The following is a 17,780-nucleotide window of genomic DNA, read 5'->3' as shown; positions in this document are numbered from 1 at the left end:
GCCGTATAGATAGTGAAGGAAAAAATAAGTTCCGATTTGCGTGGCTGAAAAACACCAAAAAAATTCATGTGAATGGACAAGAAATGGAAGGGGTCATTGGCAGTTGCATTCAGAAAATGGATATCAGTGGAAAAGTGAAGTGTGCATTGTTTTCTGATCTAATATATTATGGAAAAAGGGGGAAAAGGGAATCTAATATATTATGGTCTGTGGAATTAAAAGAAAAATTAGAAGAAATATGTGTGATTTCAAATGTCAAATATACTGCTATTAAACATTTTATTAAACACCGCTGGCTGTCCATATATGATGTTACGTTGAGTAATTTACTCATGCTTGATTGTTTAACCATTTTTTATTATGGATTTTTAAATCAGCATATTAATTCAGCATAACAGATTATTATATTTTAATATATGTTGCAGTATCTATAAGCAAAGAAATCTGAGTAATGAAAGCAGAGAACGTATTAAGGATATTTACAGATATTTACAGCAAAAGCATTTGACAAATGATGGGAGGAAACAAAAAGGAAGAATAATTTCAAAATTATTTATGACAGGAAAATACTGCAAGTAATTATGCATTTTTATGTGTCTGTATTGCCATTATTAAAAAAGTATATCTGTCTATTTCAAATGAAAGAGCCTTTAATACATAAATTGCATGATGAGCAGAAGCAGCTATTTATTGATTTTTTAGCACTGTTTATTAAGTCAGAATTTCTCCAAAATAAATCTATCTCGGAAATTTTGACTTTAGATATTGCAGATGAATTTCATCTTTTATCCCCAAAGAATATGTATTTATGAGCAGCTGCAATTGCACTTATTTCAAAAAGATTTAGTGAAACATATGTTAAATAATTTTTTAAAAATTCCACTGAAGCTTTCATCAGCTGTGCAAAATATCTGCAGAAGACTTTGCCAATGAACAACCCATTATTAAAAAGCATATCAGGAATTGATCCTACAGCCAGAGGTCATCATAGTACCTTAATTAAGTTAAAAAGATTGCCTGAATTAATCCAGAATGTTTTGACACAAGAAGACAAAATTTCATATAATTTAGAAGTGCATAAATATCAAATTGATAAAAAATTAGCTTCACCATTAGATATAGATGGAAAAATAATGAGACTTGATGAGTGGTGGGCCAAAGTATTTGCAGATGGCAGTTATCCAGCTTTATCCAAAATGGTAAAAGCTATTTTAAGCTGTTTCCATGGGCCACAAGTTGAGAGTGCTTTTAGTTCTGTGAGCAGTGTGTTAGACAAGGAGTGTGGCCGCATGAGTATAGACACATTGTCTGCTATACAAACAGAAAAATACAAATTTTTGAGTTGCAATAAGTCAGCTCTGGAATTTTTTAAAAGGGATGACCACTTGCATTAAGTTCGCTGCAAAAGTAGCAAAAAAGAAAACGCTTTTTCCCTAAAAATTTTTAATCAGGATCGAGTGAGACTGAGACAAAATAGTTATTTTTTATATTCCTCCTTTAACTATATGTTATTTTGTAACTATATTATCTGACATGACTACTTTTTCTGGTGTTATATAAAGTACTGTTTATTGAACTAAAAGTGAAGATAATTGAAAGCTATAGTAACAGTTATATATACAGTCAAAAGTCGTTAATTCGGACACCCATAATCCGGAATGATCTATAATCCGGACCTCAAAGCTAAAAACTTTCTGCGCATGCGCCGCGTTGACACATGCGCATAGGCTTTACGCGTGCGCGTAAGACCTTTTACGTCTGCGCATATGCCTGTGCGCAAGCGCGTTTACATATAACGGACGGTATAAGCTAAAATTATCTAATTATCTATTTCAGTTAATGTTGATGATTGCGTTGTTCCTTAATCTTTGAATCGGATCCGGCTTATTATTTTTTGCAGACTGTAAGAGCAATTTTATAAAAGTAAACTAGAACTTTCGATTATGTCAAATAGAATTTCCGATTCTGGAGCTCCCAAAGGATCATACAAAACGAAAGTATGTTTCAATGTCCATCAAACAAAAAGTGGAATTTCTGCAAAAAATGGATAAAGACATGAAGAATGTGACAGAGAGGTTAGTGAAAACGAAAAAATTTCGATTGACATGTTAGTCGGTATTCTTGGCACAGCAGTTATAGGACTTGAACAGCGGAACTTTGTAACTGAACAAGAAATTATGTCTGTTTATAGAATTAAAGAGAAAGTATTATCACATAAAACGAAGCAACTTAAACAAACATTGAAAGAAACATTGAAAACATTGAAAGAAATGTTTAATAAAGTAAACAAATAAATATTAAGCTTTTTTTTTGTAAATTTTGATACCATTTAAGATCATAATTGTTCTTTATTTCATAAATTACGGTTTCATATTTTAAATTTTAGAATTTCTGCATGCCATCTTACGAGATTTAAACTGATGATCTATAATCCGGAATCACCGAAGTCCCGACGAGTCCGGATTAACGACTTTTGACTGTATATATATTTTTTTAATCTCTAAAACTTGTCATTACCTAAAAATGGGCAGTAATATGTAACATAAATATGTATATTAGTGTGTTGTAATGTTGTGTACAGTATTCTTTTAGCAACTGTTAAATTAAGTTACATAAAGAGCATCTTAAAGAAGGTTAATTCATTACAATCTCTTGGTGATTTACTGGGTTTTTTTTTTTTTTTTTTTTTTACAAGTGGAAGATTTAATTAATAGCAGAATAGTAAGTACAAGTATTATTTTAGTTTAATTATATGTATATGTTTACTACTTTTTATATTAAAAGGTTGATATTTTATTAAAAAAATTTTTTTTTCCTTTAGGTCACACGCGCGCATTTTGTTTTTGTGTAATTTTGTGTTTGCGTGTTGTTCACCTTTTTTTTTGCCAACTTGCACTTTCATGCCTGACACTTTTTTTTTTTTTTTAAAGGAAGCTTTGAATGAGGTATACAAGAAATGCTAGGCATGTTTCAAAAGAAGACTTTCCTGTTAGCCAAGAAGGGCTATTAGTCTCAAAAAGGCATTTTGTATCAAATCACTATAAATGGGTGTATCACTTTTCAAATTATTGCCACCAAATATTATAGCCCTGTATTATATTGTTGCAAAATGCCCAGCTGCTGCGTGGTGAGATAACTTCCCCACAAAGCAGGTAAACGGGCTTAGGGTTATAGAAAGTGGAAGGAAAGGCAGTGTTGCCAGATTTAGTTCCAAATCGCCCATTTGGCAATACTTGGTGACAAAACTGGCGCTATGTCATAGACGGAGTGAGAACATTCTAGAACGCTTTCTTAGTGGTTTTCTTGGGAATATTCTCGAAGGTAGGTTAAAGTTATATATAACCTGCCTGTACGGGGTGAATGTAGTGTCTTGAATTCAGAGATTAGCTTGAGAGCAATCAATCGAGTCAGGTTTGTTGTGAAGCTGTTTTCACCGTTATATCCTGGAAGGTGAGTTGCTGATTGTTTCAGCATGCTTGTTGTAGTTTTTTAATGAGTTTAAATGTGTCTTTGAAACTATCCTGTGTAATAGTGCTTACTGGCATATAAATTGTATTTTGATTCTCATCAAGGGTTATCATCAATTACTTCTTATCCATGAACCCAGAGAATGCAACAGTTGATGTCAGAAGTAGGATTTATGAGTGAATGCCGATGAACCACCTACAGGAGATTGCCATGGCAAAGAAAATGAACGCTTTGATGGACAGCAGCTGTAAAAGCCGGACAAGAAGCGATTAAAAGACAGGAAGAGATGAAGACTGAGATCAAGGTGGAATAAGAAAAGTTAGAGAGCGAAATAAAATTGGATCAAGAAGAAATAAAAGCCAGACAAGAAAAGCTTCAAGAACAATTCCAACAGACGGAAGTGGAGCGAAATAAGATTAGAAGTGACATCATGGAGCTTAGAGAAAGAACCCAAACTAAATTAGAAGACATGAAAGAGAAAGAGAAGGAAAAGTTAGAGAAACTGGAACCAAAATAGCAGATGTGGAAGAAAGATTTGAAGAGAAATCGAGAAAGTTTCAGAAAGAAGTAGACATTTCGAAAGAAAACCAGACCGAAGCCAAGAACAAACTTGAATCTTTTAAGGTTTTCCCACTTTCTTCTCATACAGTAATCAAATCAAGCGCATACACTGGAAAATCATCATGGAGTGTATATAAGACACAGTTTTTTATCGTGTCGGAAACTAACAAGTGGGACTCCCACATGAAGGCCTTGCAGTTGGCTGCATCACTCTGAGGCAATGCTGCAGACATCTTAGGAGTCCTATCAGAAAACCAGATTTCAAACTTCAATGCCCTCTCGAATCCACTGGAACTGAAATTTGAGGTAAAATGTGTAAAGGACTGTAGCCAGGGGCATTTAAAAGCTTGTCTGCAGGAAATCAGAGGAAGACATCAAGAACTGACGACTGACATTGAGAGATTGTTTCATCAAGAATATCCGGACTGTATACCTGATGTCCACAAAAATCTGGCGCTGATGCATTTCATCGATGCAGTCAAGGGTTTTGAAATTCACAAGGCTCTCAGATTGGTGGATTTGAAAGACCTAAGATCCACATTTGTCTATGCCATGAAGTTCAAGTCTGCTTAATAAGCAACTTTAAAAGATTGCCATCCTATTAGAGCAGCTCAAATAAAGACCCAAATTTTGATGTTAGAAAGCTTTCAAAATTTTTTGCCCTCCATTAGCTAAAGTTATTCATAGTTAGAGTTTATTTTTTTAATTCTTTATACCCTGCTTCCAATGAAGAAGGGAAATGTTGGTTAAACTTTTAATTTGTTAGGAGTAGTTTACTGTAGTTAATATATATATATATATATATATATATATATTGGCGAGCTCACTACAATATTTCTTCCTATTATTTCATAATTTTTGCAGCATATTGTGCAAAAATTTTTTAAGCCAAATAGGTCTTACTGCACAATACTTTTTAGCTTTTCAATTTCAATTATATATATATATATATATATATATAATAATTTATTTCCTAAACAGTATTGATTAATTGATTATATTATCTCCTAAGTTTAATTAAAGTAGAATTATTTTAAAAGTGTGCATCTATACTGGTAAGTTATATTTTGAAAGATGTTTTGAAGTAATTTGAAAGTAAAATGTTAATAATGTTTTAACGGGGACTGGAGTTAAATCATCACGAAGAATAATATTACAATTGTAAAAGTAAAAATTAAAACATGTAATTATTGTCATTGATCGGAAATTAGTTGACTTTTCAAGGGGAACAAACCAACTCCCGTTCAATGATCAATAATTGATAAAAATACGTAAATATGAAAGTGTTTCGTCTTTACTCGAGTTTCTTTATTACTTTAACTACAAAAAAATTTTACTTTTTGACAAAACAAGAAACTTCAATTTCAATACTAACAAATTAATAAATTGGAACTCCAACATATCCAAAAAAGTAATTAACAATACTATAATTAATCAAATACAACGAATTAAAACTATATGCACAGATACAATAGATTTACAACGCGAAATTTTGATCCTTATCAAAATTCTCAAAAATAATCTAATTCCCTTTCAATTTATCAACCATTGCCTTAAAAGAGCAGGCGTTAAATACTCACTCTAAATCATTTAACTGATAGGGATATGATAATTTATTCCTAAACCTGAGAAGGCGGTATAAGTTGGATGACTGTCAGTTGAAAGATTTGTATATAGTGTAATTACTCAATTGTATATATTGTAAAAAGCTAATTGTCTTCAGACATATACTGTTACTATACTGTTACTAAAAAAATGGGCCTATTTCCTGCCTTTAGACTGTCTACTAGCTCTTGGATAGCAAAAATACCTTTTTCCTTTCTTAAATTCTTAATCATTGCGACACGACAATTAGCCAGAAATTAATTAATTTCCATTCACTAGTATTTTTAAAAAAATCTTAACAGACGGTCTCTCTCAGATAAGAACTCCACAAAATACATCCCTCAAGAATTCCAAGTCCCACCCACTACCATAAATTTCTTCACCCAAGTCTTACCGACTGATATAATTCAAAGCCCCTACTGCCGCTAAGAATTTTCGGACACCCTACACTTCTGAGTCAGACACGAAGAGAACACATTGCCAACTCCCCCACTAGAAAGAATGTAAGTTACTTAATACCTTTCTGGCCTTTATATCTTCATGTACATTCACTGATCTTATTTATATTATTTTCTATTTTATTTTTATATTATTTTTATGTTCTCTTTGATTAGTTTTTGCAAAGTTTGCATTATTTATCTTTTTTATAATCTTCTATGTTTATTTCAACTTTACTTTGATTTCGATTTCATAATAACAATTTCCAATGTTTAATTTCTACAAATAATATAGTACTCAAATACATAAAGATGATAGTGTCGGGGACGATTACTCGAGTTTTACAAGATTTCTCTACAGTAATTGATTTTTACTCCAAATTGAATTGACTAAAATGCTTCATGAGAATCAGTTCTTTGAGTAACAACTATTCGCGGAAATATTTGGCCTGACTAGAATTACTGGTTTGGCTTTAACTTATAACTCGTAAAGACGAAACACTTTCATATTTACGTATTTTTATCAATTATTGATCATTGAACGGGAGTTGGTTTGTTCCCCTTGAAAAGTCAACTAATTTCCGATCAATGACAATAATTACATGTTTTAATTTTTACTTTTACAATTGTAATATTATTCTTCGTGATGATTTAACTCCAGTCCCCGTTAAAACATTATTAACATTTTACTTTCAAATTACTTCAAAACATCTTTCAAAATATAACTTACCAGTATAGATGCACACTTTTAAAATAATTCTACTTTAATTAAACTTAGGAGATAATATAATCAATTAATCAATACTGTTTAGGAAATAAATTATTATTAACTAACTTTGCAGCAATTGCGCAAGTAATAATAACTAGTATTCGTACTAAATGGATTTAAGTTCATACAACATTATATATATATATATGAATTCATTTCCCTAAGAAATATAAGCTCCTTTTTTAAATTTCTGTTAATATGGAAAAGGAGAAATGAAGACTTTTAAATTTTATGATCATATCTAATTAAAAATCATTTGTCATGTGCATAAAAAATGCATTCATGTTTAATAATGCAAAGCTGTGTATATTCGAGCTGACTGAGATCTGCATCTTTAATTCATTTTTGTAAAAATCACAATCCAGAAAGATAGCCCTGGATGGATTTTATTTGAATAAAATTATGTGTGCATTGGGAAGTTTATGTATTTGAAAGCAGTTCAATTTTGTCTGTGTACATTTTTTGTTTGGCATGTCTCGTGGAACTCATAAATGTGGATCATGTATAAATGTTTCATCTCATTTTTAACTGTTTCGTCAGCATTAGAAATTTTATAGCATTTGATGAAATTAATTTTTTCTATTTTTATAATAAAGTTTTAATATCTTTTTCAACAAAATCTAAAGTTTTGGAAAATCATTAATGTTGCAGATAGATGTTGAAGCATACAAAAATGTAGATTGTAGATTCGTTAATAATAGATGATATAACATACTTGAAGAAGCTTGCAGGTGTGACATTTAATAAGAAGTATTAGTTTCAGACTTTAAATATTCATTTTTATTTGAATTAATATTTGCTGACACAAATAACTTGGAACACTAATCATGTCTGTCCCAGAACATAAGATTTACATTTTTGATACTCTGGTAGTTAGATATCAGTGCAGTGGCAGTGTAGATAGGGGGGTGGGAAGAGGAAGCAAAGTGCAATGTGTTCAGAAAATTTTAATTAGAGTGTGTTAGTTTCAGTTTCAACACCATTTGTTTGGATATTTAATAAAGCTCTTAAATTATTATTGGCTGTCCGAGTTAGTTCTATTTATGTCACTAGCATTATATAAAAGTCACATGGTATGGATTAATCTAGAAATGATGCAGTCCAGAATTAGTAATAGTTATTATTTATAGAATAGAGAGGGGAAATCCCAAATTAAAATGAAGAATGAAGGCCCTATTGCTAATTTCTGTTATAATTTTGATTTCCATATTTCTCTTTTTAAAGGGTGGTCAATGGAATCTGACCACCCTTTAAAAAGAGGTAAAGGAAATGCTATTTCTTTTATGAGATGTAATTTTGAAATTTAATATCGTTCTGGCCCCTGTTACATGTTTCATCTTTAAGAAATCTTAATATGTAACCCAAAATTGCATGTATCTTGTAATTTAATGATTTAAAATTTTTGTTTTTTTACTTACATTTCTCGTTTGTTTTAGTGCTTTGAAATGAACCGTTTTGTTGCATATGAAAATGAAAATGAAATTGAAAAATATGGCATGGAACTTATTAAAGATAACAAACTATGGGCTGGTGTAGTTTTTACAAATTTGGAAAATCGTGACCAATTGCCTCATTACATTCAGTACAAAATTCGAATGGCTGCGAGTAAAGTTGACAGTACAAAAAGAGTTGAAGATAGGCAAGTATTTCTCAAGCAAAATTTCTTTTTCTTTTTTTCATTATTCTTTCTTTTTTGGGGGGAGGGGGATTCTTATTGGTATTTGCACAGTATTTCAAACAGCTTTTGCCAAGATTTTCTCAAGCAAAAATTTCAGAATTTGGTTTGGAAACTCATTGGTTAATTAACAGTGTTATAAACAGATTTTGGCAAGTTTTTCTTAAGCAAAGATTTCACAATTTTTATTGGTATTTATTTATTAACAAACAGCATTATGAATTATTATTCAATCATTCATGAATAGTTCATATATAATAATTATGTTATTGCTTTTATATATAATTAGTAAATATCATTTATCAGAATCAGTCAATCAATCACACTGTTGTAAACATTATTTTTATGTAATTTTAATCATATGTCTTTTTTGTGCTTGCATTATAATGGAATTCTGATTTAAACTGATTTTAAGCTTTAAAAAAGAAATTTTTGTATTATATTAGAGATAGATTAAAAAAAAATCAATCAAAAGTAATCCAACATTTATGAATAAAAGTTATGTATTTTCACTGTTGTTTATCCCATGTAGTACATCAAAAACTAAAAATTTGTTTTGATTACACTTTGAAACCATGTAAATTCTTATAGAATACTATTCAATAAAGACTTTATAAAATTTCTGTATAATTTTGCAAAGCAACATTTTTATAGAATTCTGCTTTGTGAAAGCTTTATAAAAGTATCTTTAGAATTTCATAGTGAACCATTTCTGCAGGAGATTACCTATAAGGTTCTATAGGAATTTCTAGAGCATTTATAAGACATTTTTGTAAGGGATGATTACAATGAAATAGTATTTCTGTTAGTCCTGTAAGCACGTCTGGCATTTTAATCTCACATCTGCTGTAGTTTTTGATAATTAAATGTTTTTTTCAGCAATAATTCTCATTCCCCACTTCTGATCATTTGTAAAGAAGCAGATGATTGTAAAAAAATTTTTTTGTGTGTCTTTATTAATGAGATACGATGTATTAATTCCTTGAGAGATATGACCACCTTTATCCAGGTCATGAGATTTATTTGTCATTTGGCATAAATTACCTTATGGTTTAAAAAATTATGTTTTCTTATTTTTTTAATGATCTAAATGTTAAACTAGTGGATGAAAAACTGAGACTAAAATAACGAATTGTACAAATTTAGCTAATGGATATTTCAATACAGTTCTTTCAGTACAGATTCAAAAGGCTGTATCATTCAAAGAGTTAATAACATTTTTTTTTAATCCTTTCTTTTATGTAAGTATGAGCCATATCCCTATACAAAATTCACCATGAAAGCATACTTTCCTGGAACAGATTATCTTGAACTGTGTAGCTAACCTAACTTAAAATTTTTTTATTTAATGTAATTTTGAAATAATTGAAAAGCTGATTAATTATTATGGAAAGTTTGCAGTTACAATTGTTTTTATAAAAATAATTTGCATTTGCAGACTTAAATAATTATTTTTGTAAAATTTACACGTAGTTTTTTTACAATAAATTTTGCTTAAGATTGGGATCTTGTGCATTTCAAATAAAATATGTTAACAGTCTTTAAATTTTGCCAACAATGATTAGTGAATGCTTGTAGCACAGTAAGTAACACTTCTGTGAATGATGAATGGTGAATGCTTCCACCAGATTTGATGCTTATGTTTGCTAATGAAAAGTAATAAAAATTAATTCTACATGATTGTTAGAATTAGATGTAATATCAGGCATAACAGATAGAATCAAAGTGATTGAACTGGCTCACAGTTGCCGAAACCTAAACAATTCTATCACATATCAAGTTTTTGTAATAAATATGTGTGTTTTTAAATATTTTTTAAATATGACACACTCTAAAAAATTACAAAAATAAAATTTAAAAAAAAAAAATCTCAAGTTTTTAAAATAAAGGGTAAATACCAAATGAGACCAAAAATTAATAAATATAGCATATTTATTTAAATTTTGCCAACAATGATTAGTGAATACTCTTCAGTAGCACAGTATGTAATGCTTCTGTGAATGATGAATGCTTCCACCAGACTTGATGCTTATGTTTGCTAATGAAGAGTAATAAAAATTAATTGTACATGATTGTTAGAATTAGATGTAATATCAGACATAACAGATAGAATCAAAGTGATTGAACTGGCTCACAGTTGCTGAAACCTAAACAACTCTGTCACATGTCAAGTTTTTGTAATAAATATGTGTGTTTTTAAATATGACACTAAAAAATTACAGGAAAAAATTTTAAAAAAATCTCAAGTTTTTAAAATAAAAGGTGAATACCAAATGGGACCAAAAATTAATAAATATAGCATATTTTGAAGATTTCTATCTTGATACCCCCTACTGGGAGGGACGTAAATAATTATAAAACAGAGGGATTTTTTTACACTCTTGAAAATAAAAAAATATCAAAATGAGACTAAAAAGATTTCAAAGTGGTCTTCTTTGAAAAATATGTAAAGTTATTCCATTATTATGTAATCAAAGTATTTATCATTTTTCATTTAGAAATATGATTTCAATTAACTTAATTATGATTCCAATTAATTAATTTATCTTGAAATGTTTTTATAAATTCTTCTGATACTTAGATATGTAGTTCCATCAGACTTTGTTTTGAAATATTTCTTTAAATTATTCTGTTATTTCTGACATTTAGAAATATCTTCCCACTCAACTTTCTTGAAATTTTTCTATAAAATTATTTAATCAATTGTCATGCCTAGAAATAAATTCCCAGTCAACATTATGTTGTAATTTTCCTATAAATCATTTGATCAATTCTCATGCCTAGAAATACATTCCCAGTCAACATTATGTTGTAATTTTTCTTTAAATTCTTCAGATAAATCATAAATTATAGATATACATTCCAAATCAATCTTATCTTGAAAATTTTCAATAAATTCTTCAGGTACTTCTTGATTTTCAGAAATAAATCCCCGATCAACCTTATTTTGAATTTTTTCTACAAATTCTCTGTTAGTTTCTGATATTCAGAAATGCACTTCCAATTAACTTTATCCGAAAATTTTTCAATATCTGATAATTTCTGATATTCAGAAATATATTTTGAATCAACTTTATCTTGAAATTTTTGTATAAATTCTTCTGATAAATTGTATGTTATTAAACTAAAAATTTTTTAACCTTATCCATTTACTTCTGTTTGGCTAATGTTGAGCTAAAACATTTTAATAATTTCTGATGCACTTGTGTGAATTCCATCTTATAACATGACTCTTTTATTATCTTTTTTTAGATAAATTTATTTACTTCAGTTGAATAAAATTCATGTTTCTATAGTGATAATTTTTATTGAATAAACAGTTTTTATAATCTTCGAACATAATTCTGTTTTAACTATATATTTCTTAACTCTTTTTAATTTAAGATACAATAACACGCCAAACAAATATTAATTTAGAAGTCAAAAAACAAAAATCAGCGTTATATTTTCAAATTTCACAGGACTAGTTTCAATGGTTTTACCAAAACATCATCCTCAGCTGGAGATGTTTTGCCTCTTTGGCAGCTGAGGATGACGGCTAATAAAACCATCGAAACTAGTCCTGTGAAAATTTGCAAATATAATGCTGATTTTTGTTGTTTGACTTCTAAATTAATATCCTTTTGATTTCTTAATTATATTCTATTCAGTTATATTAGTATAAATTTTTTATTTTAATTCTGCAAAATTCGAGAAATATTTTCTGTTTAGTTTCATCTTTTATTTTACCTAATATTTTAAAAATTTTCTTTTAATTTTTATTTTTAAAATTTATCTGTTTCCTATGTTAAACTATTATGTATCCATATAAAGAATGTGATGTCTTTATAATTAGATTTTATCACATTATAATGAAAATCATACATTAAATATTGTGATAAATCTAAAATGTACATTTCTGTGTAAATTGGTTTATTTATTATTATATCTGTTTTTAATTCATTTAAACAGCTACTATATTTTCTCCAAGTATTGTTCTGCCATTAAAATTTGGTTTAGCGATCAATTTGTTAACCTGATCATAAGTAGTGCATAATCTTATATGAATTTTCTCTTTAACATTTTCAATAGTTTTTCCATATGTAGCCAGATTCATTAATTCATAAAATTCTTTCTCAAAATCATTAGTAGCTTTGTTCCACATTTGAGTATTTAAATTTTTTTTAACCAATCTGCTTGTCTCAATTCTACATTCTGTATACATTTTTAATACCATTTCTAAATATTGTTTCAAGCTTTTATAATGAATGATATAATGAATTTTATCATACAACATTGTTAGTAACTTTTCTTGTTTAGAACCATCAGACATTTTCTTTTCTGGTGCTAAAGGCAAATCTTTCTGACAATTGTGTAATTCTTTTGAATATTGTAAATCAACATCTTTATGTAAAATTTTTGTGGATATTTATCCAAATTTTCTAATAACATAGGGAATATTTATTTTCTTCTACCTGTCTAAATCCACCATAAGGTAAATATTGACTCAATAGCCTAACCATATAAATTATTAACATCTACACACATTAAATAATTAGATTCCTTATTATTATCACACTCTTTTACATATTTAATATTTGCTTTTGCATATCTATTACAGCATTATGATACTCCATCTCTTCCTTTTTTTATCATTAAAACAATATTGATATCAATTATCAAATCTAATTTAATTTCAGTCTTTTTTAACATTGCATCCCAAAATGAACCAAGAGTTGTAAAATACCAAGCAGGAGCTAATTTATACATTTTTAAGCAAACATCTCTAAAATTTTCAAAAATTACTGCTGACATCTGCTTTAACATATAATTCTGAGTACTCTCCTAAATTTTTTATCTTAAAAGCTTTCCATACATTTGTGCATGATTATAATCATCATCACTTATATGAAAGGTTTCATTTTCATTTAGTGAAAACACATTCTTTCAGTGTATTAATCAATGTATTTATTTTTTAACAATAAAAATCTTTTGGGGTTGGTAATTTATTTTCTTTATATTTTCTTCAAAATCCATATAGTCATAAGGATAAACACCTTTTCTCATTATTAAATCGAATACAGTATTATCAGGAAAATAGTTTTGCAGTTTCTTTAAACACAGATTTCAAATATTCATTTTATGCTAATTTTTCTTTTGTGCTGTCTGGTAATTTTCTTAAAAATTGTGATAAATCATCTATGTTTCTAGCCATAAATGAGTCTATAAAACTTAATTTTAAATAATTTCCAAAATTTTTAGCAAAAGATCACTCGAAAAGTCTGTAGTCTGACACATGTATGGCAACACTGTTGACAGACCCGTAAGATTTCTGGAGAGTGACATCCTTCAAATGATACATGTCAAAATTTCATGACATTCTGATAATTAATTTACAGGTTACAGTGGTTTTAGTGACCCTAGTTTCATAATTTTCAAACAATGGATAAAAAAGATTTTTGTGTGTTGATTAAACATTGTTTTTTTAATGGGGGAAAATACTGTTGAAAAAAAACAGTGGCTTAATAAGCAGTGTGGAGACTGTGCCAGGAAAATGAACTGTTATTGGTATGCTGAATTTAAATGCGGTTGTACAAACATCAATGATGCTGAATGCACTGGATGCCTAAAATTAGTAGTTGTTCCAGAAAACATAAATAAGTCCACAAAATAGTTATAAAAGACCGTAAAGGGAAGTTGCATGAGGTAGCTGATACCTTTAAGATATCAGAAGGTAGTGTGTTTACAATTTTACACGAATATTTGAACATTCATAAGTTGCTTTCGAAGTGGGCACTGCTCACACCAGGCCAAAAACAACCCTTTGATGATTCAGAGTGCCGTTTGGAGCTGTTCAAGCAAGATAAAAAAGATTTCTTGCATCAGTATGTGATAATGGATGAAACTTGGATCTACTACTACATACCCGAATAAAAACGATTGTCAGCTGAGTGGACAGCAGTCAATAAAAGTCGTCCAAAGCGATCAAAAAATCAGCTAGCAAGGTTTATAGCATCCATATTTTGGGATGCACATGGTATTTTATTTATCAACTATCTTGAGAAAGATAAAACTGTCAATAGGGAATATTATATGGCATCATTTGATCAATTTAGGGTAGACATCAAAAAGAAGCTTCAAGGAAAAGAATTTGGCTCAAATGAAGAGGTGATCGTCGAAGGTAAGACCTATTTTGAGAGCAAAGATAAATCATCTTACAAAATAGGCATCGGAAAGCTAGAGGAGCATTGAAATGAATGTATCAATCTTGAAGGAGAGTATGTTGATGAACTGAGTGATGTGTTATATATTTTCCTTCAGTACTAAAAGTAACACTTGATCTAGAATTATCAAATTCAAGTTATTTTATAAACAAATGTGCATCATAACTGGATAAATTATGTCAGGTATAAAATTTGGAATTTTATAATTCAAATTATATCCTTTGTGTGCTGGCACTCTGTATTTTCCAGTTAAATGACAATGATCAATGACTTTTTTTATCTTCTGAAAAATTCGTTTTTCACATATATGTAAAGTGACCATACATCCCAACATTTCCTGGGGCAGTCCCAAATTTTCAGTTCCTGTCCCGATTTTTTTAATCTTATTTTTTGGTCTCAGACTTCTAGCATTTGTCCCAAATTGTCCAAAAAACAGTAGTGTGAGAACGTAAAAGTTTAAATGCACATATTTATTTAATTACTGTCGAATTGCAAACTGAGAATACAAGCGTAAGTTAAGAGATGTGTGCTATTACAGGCTGCATAAACAGGTCGTTCCCATTTAACAATGGATTGCATTTGTTAGCATATATTATCCCCTTACACATTCTTATGCGGCATCTAAAAATAAAATCTTATGTCATTTGCTGAAACTTCATTTTAGATATATCCACTTCAAATCACCTTTCTTTTTGCCACGTTTAGATCGTAAAATTTTTACTCCATCATCATTTTGATTTTGCATATAGGTTAAAATTTTTTTTTAAAAATCTGCCGAAGTAATGGCATGTAATGATATTTCCTGATTGGCAAAAATATATATTATTCTTTATTTATCAATGGTGCATTACATATGCGCTAGAGATATGTTTTACTGCAGTTTATTATTTATTTGTACCGTTGACTTTTTTTAGTAATGAATTTAAATAAAGAAAGTATACATTTAACAAAGGCCTACAGAAGGAATACCCATGAACTGAAAAACTAAAAGTGATTCTGATCTATGGTGCAATGCATTTCTTCAGAATCTTCAATAAGTCACGATCAACATACAGATATTAAACTTCATATAAATAGTAATAAACATAAAATGTCAGGCTGCTCTTGCATCTAGTTCGTTATTAAAGAATTTCTTCATGCAGGACAAAATGGGTGATAGAGAAGAAGGTTAGCTACAGTAAAAGGTACTATTTCATACCATACTATTTTCCAGAGCTATAATTTTAGGTCTATAGACTGTATGTCTAAACTGCTTCAAGTGGCATTTGAGCTTAAATTTACGTATGCGCAAGCCAAGGCCAAAGCAATAATACTAAATGTTTTCTTGCCTTACCCTTTAATAGCTTTGCACAATGATTTGGATTTGGGTTCATTTATTTCAGTCTTGACTGATGCATCCAATCATAAGGAAATACAGTCAAAAGTCTTTAATCCGGACTTGTCGGGACTTCGGTGATTCCAGATTATCGGTTTTTTGTCGGTTTTTCCGAATTATAGATCATCAGTTTAAATCTGGTAAGATGGCATGCAGAAATTATAAAATTAAAAATATGAAACCGTAATTTATGAAATAAAGAGCAATTATAATCTAAAGGGTATCAAAATTTACAAAAAAAAAAAAAAAAAAAAAAAAAAAAAAAAAAAAAAAAAAGAGCTTAATATTTATTTGTTTACTTTATTAAACATTTCTTTCAACACACGCATGCATAAAGCATACATTACACATAGTCGAAATTAGAAAATTGCAACCAGAAAACTATTTGATGTGTATTTGAGATATTTATACTGATGAGGAGTTTGATTTAAATCATATCACAGACAGAGTACATCGAGATGAAATACTACATTTAGTAAGGAATTATAAGCCGATTAAAATAAAAACATCTGCCCTGAAGATAAGGATAGTGCTGACAGATCAACTTTCAGTTCACTGCGCGCCGCGATGTTCCCCCCTACCCCGCAGAGCAGCATGAACTTAATAAACAGATTTTGGAATGGTTAGAAAAACAAAGGATATGCCTTTATCCATTTTTTGCAGTAATTCCGCTTTTTGTTTGAAGGACATTGAAACATGCTTTCGCTTTGTAGATCCTTTGGCAGCTCCAGAATCAGAAATTCTTTTTCAGATAATCAGAAGTTCAAACTTACTTTTATAAAATTGCTCTAACAGTCTGCAAGAAATAATAAGCCGGATCCAATTAGAAGATTAAGGAGCAACGCAATCTGCAAGATTAACTGTAAGATAATTTTAGCTTAGCTTATACCGTCGGTTATACATTAAATGCAAATGCGTAAATGTATTATGCGCACGCGTAAACCCATATGCACATGCGTAAAGGTATTATGCGCATGTGTAAATGCATAATGCGTTTACGCATGCGCAGATAGTTTGTAGCTTTGAGTTCCGGATTAAAGACTTTTGACTGTATAACTTTTATAATACTTGTTAGATTTATAGATAGGATTTATTGAGTTAGAGTAAAAATTTTAGAATTTAAATCCTTGCCTCGTGAAACATCCATATTATCAACAACTATTTAATCACCTGTCTTGAAGAAAATAATTTGAAAGAAAAAGTTATTGGTCTTTGTGCCAATAATACAAAGTCTAACTTCAGGGGAGCTGAAAAACATTGAGAAAATAATGTTTTTGTTAAACTGAAATGAAACCTTAACCATGGTTTAATGGCAGTCATATGTGCAGTCCATATCATCCGTAACACTATAAAAACATCAGCTGATGTTTTGCCATTTGATATAGAAATGATTATTTTCAAGACATACTTTAGACCATTAGAGTAAATGCACCAAAATATTCCTGCAGCTTTGTAGAAACAGATATTTCAGTGACATTAGAGTATTCGCAGACAAGATGGTTAGCATTACTTCTTGCCATTGAAAGGTACTCCAAATGTTTTTATCAGTGAAGGTTTATTTTCACTCTCAAGGAAAGTGTCCCTTGCTTATTTTTAAATTCTTTGAAAATTCACTTTCAAAAGCTTGGCTATAATTTATTAACACTCTGGTTTCAATATTTCCTAAAGTTATTACAATAATTGAAAA

At 29.6% G+C, this 17,780-nt stretch overlaps 1 protein-coding gene across 3 annotated transcripts in view; it reads left to right on the top strand.

The window, feature by feature from the left end:
- LOC118196520 (phospholipid-transporting ATPase ABCA1-like) overlaps nt 1–17,780 on the top strand; it is a 416,944-nt gene that overhangs the window by 156,402 nt on the left and 242,762 nt on the right. For all 3 annotated transcript variants that reach the window (XM_085823882.1, XM_085823879.1, XM_085823880.1), the window contains exon 14: nt 8,277–8,479. In XM_085823882.1, the coding sequence (XP_085680008.1) occupies nt 8,277–8,479 (203 nt within the window). The remainder of the gene's footprint in view (nt 1–8,276; nt 8,480–17,780) is intronic.

This window comes from Stegodyphus dumicola, chromosome 9, assembly GCF_044657685.1.
Source record: "Stegodyphus dumicola isolate Sdum_Otavi_A_Nest chromosome 9, ASM4465768v1".
NCBI lineage: Eukaryota > Metazoa > Arthropoda > Arachnida > Araneae > Eresidae > Stegodyphus > Stegodyphus dumicola.
This window is presented reverse-complemented; position numbering and strand designations above follow the sequence as displayed.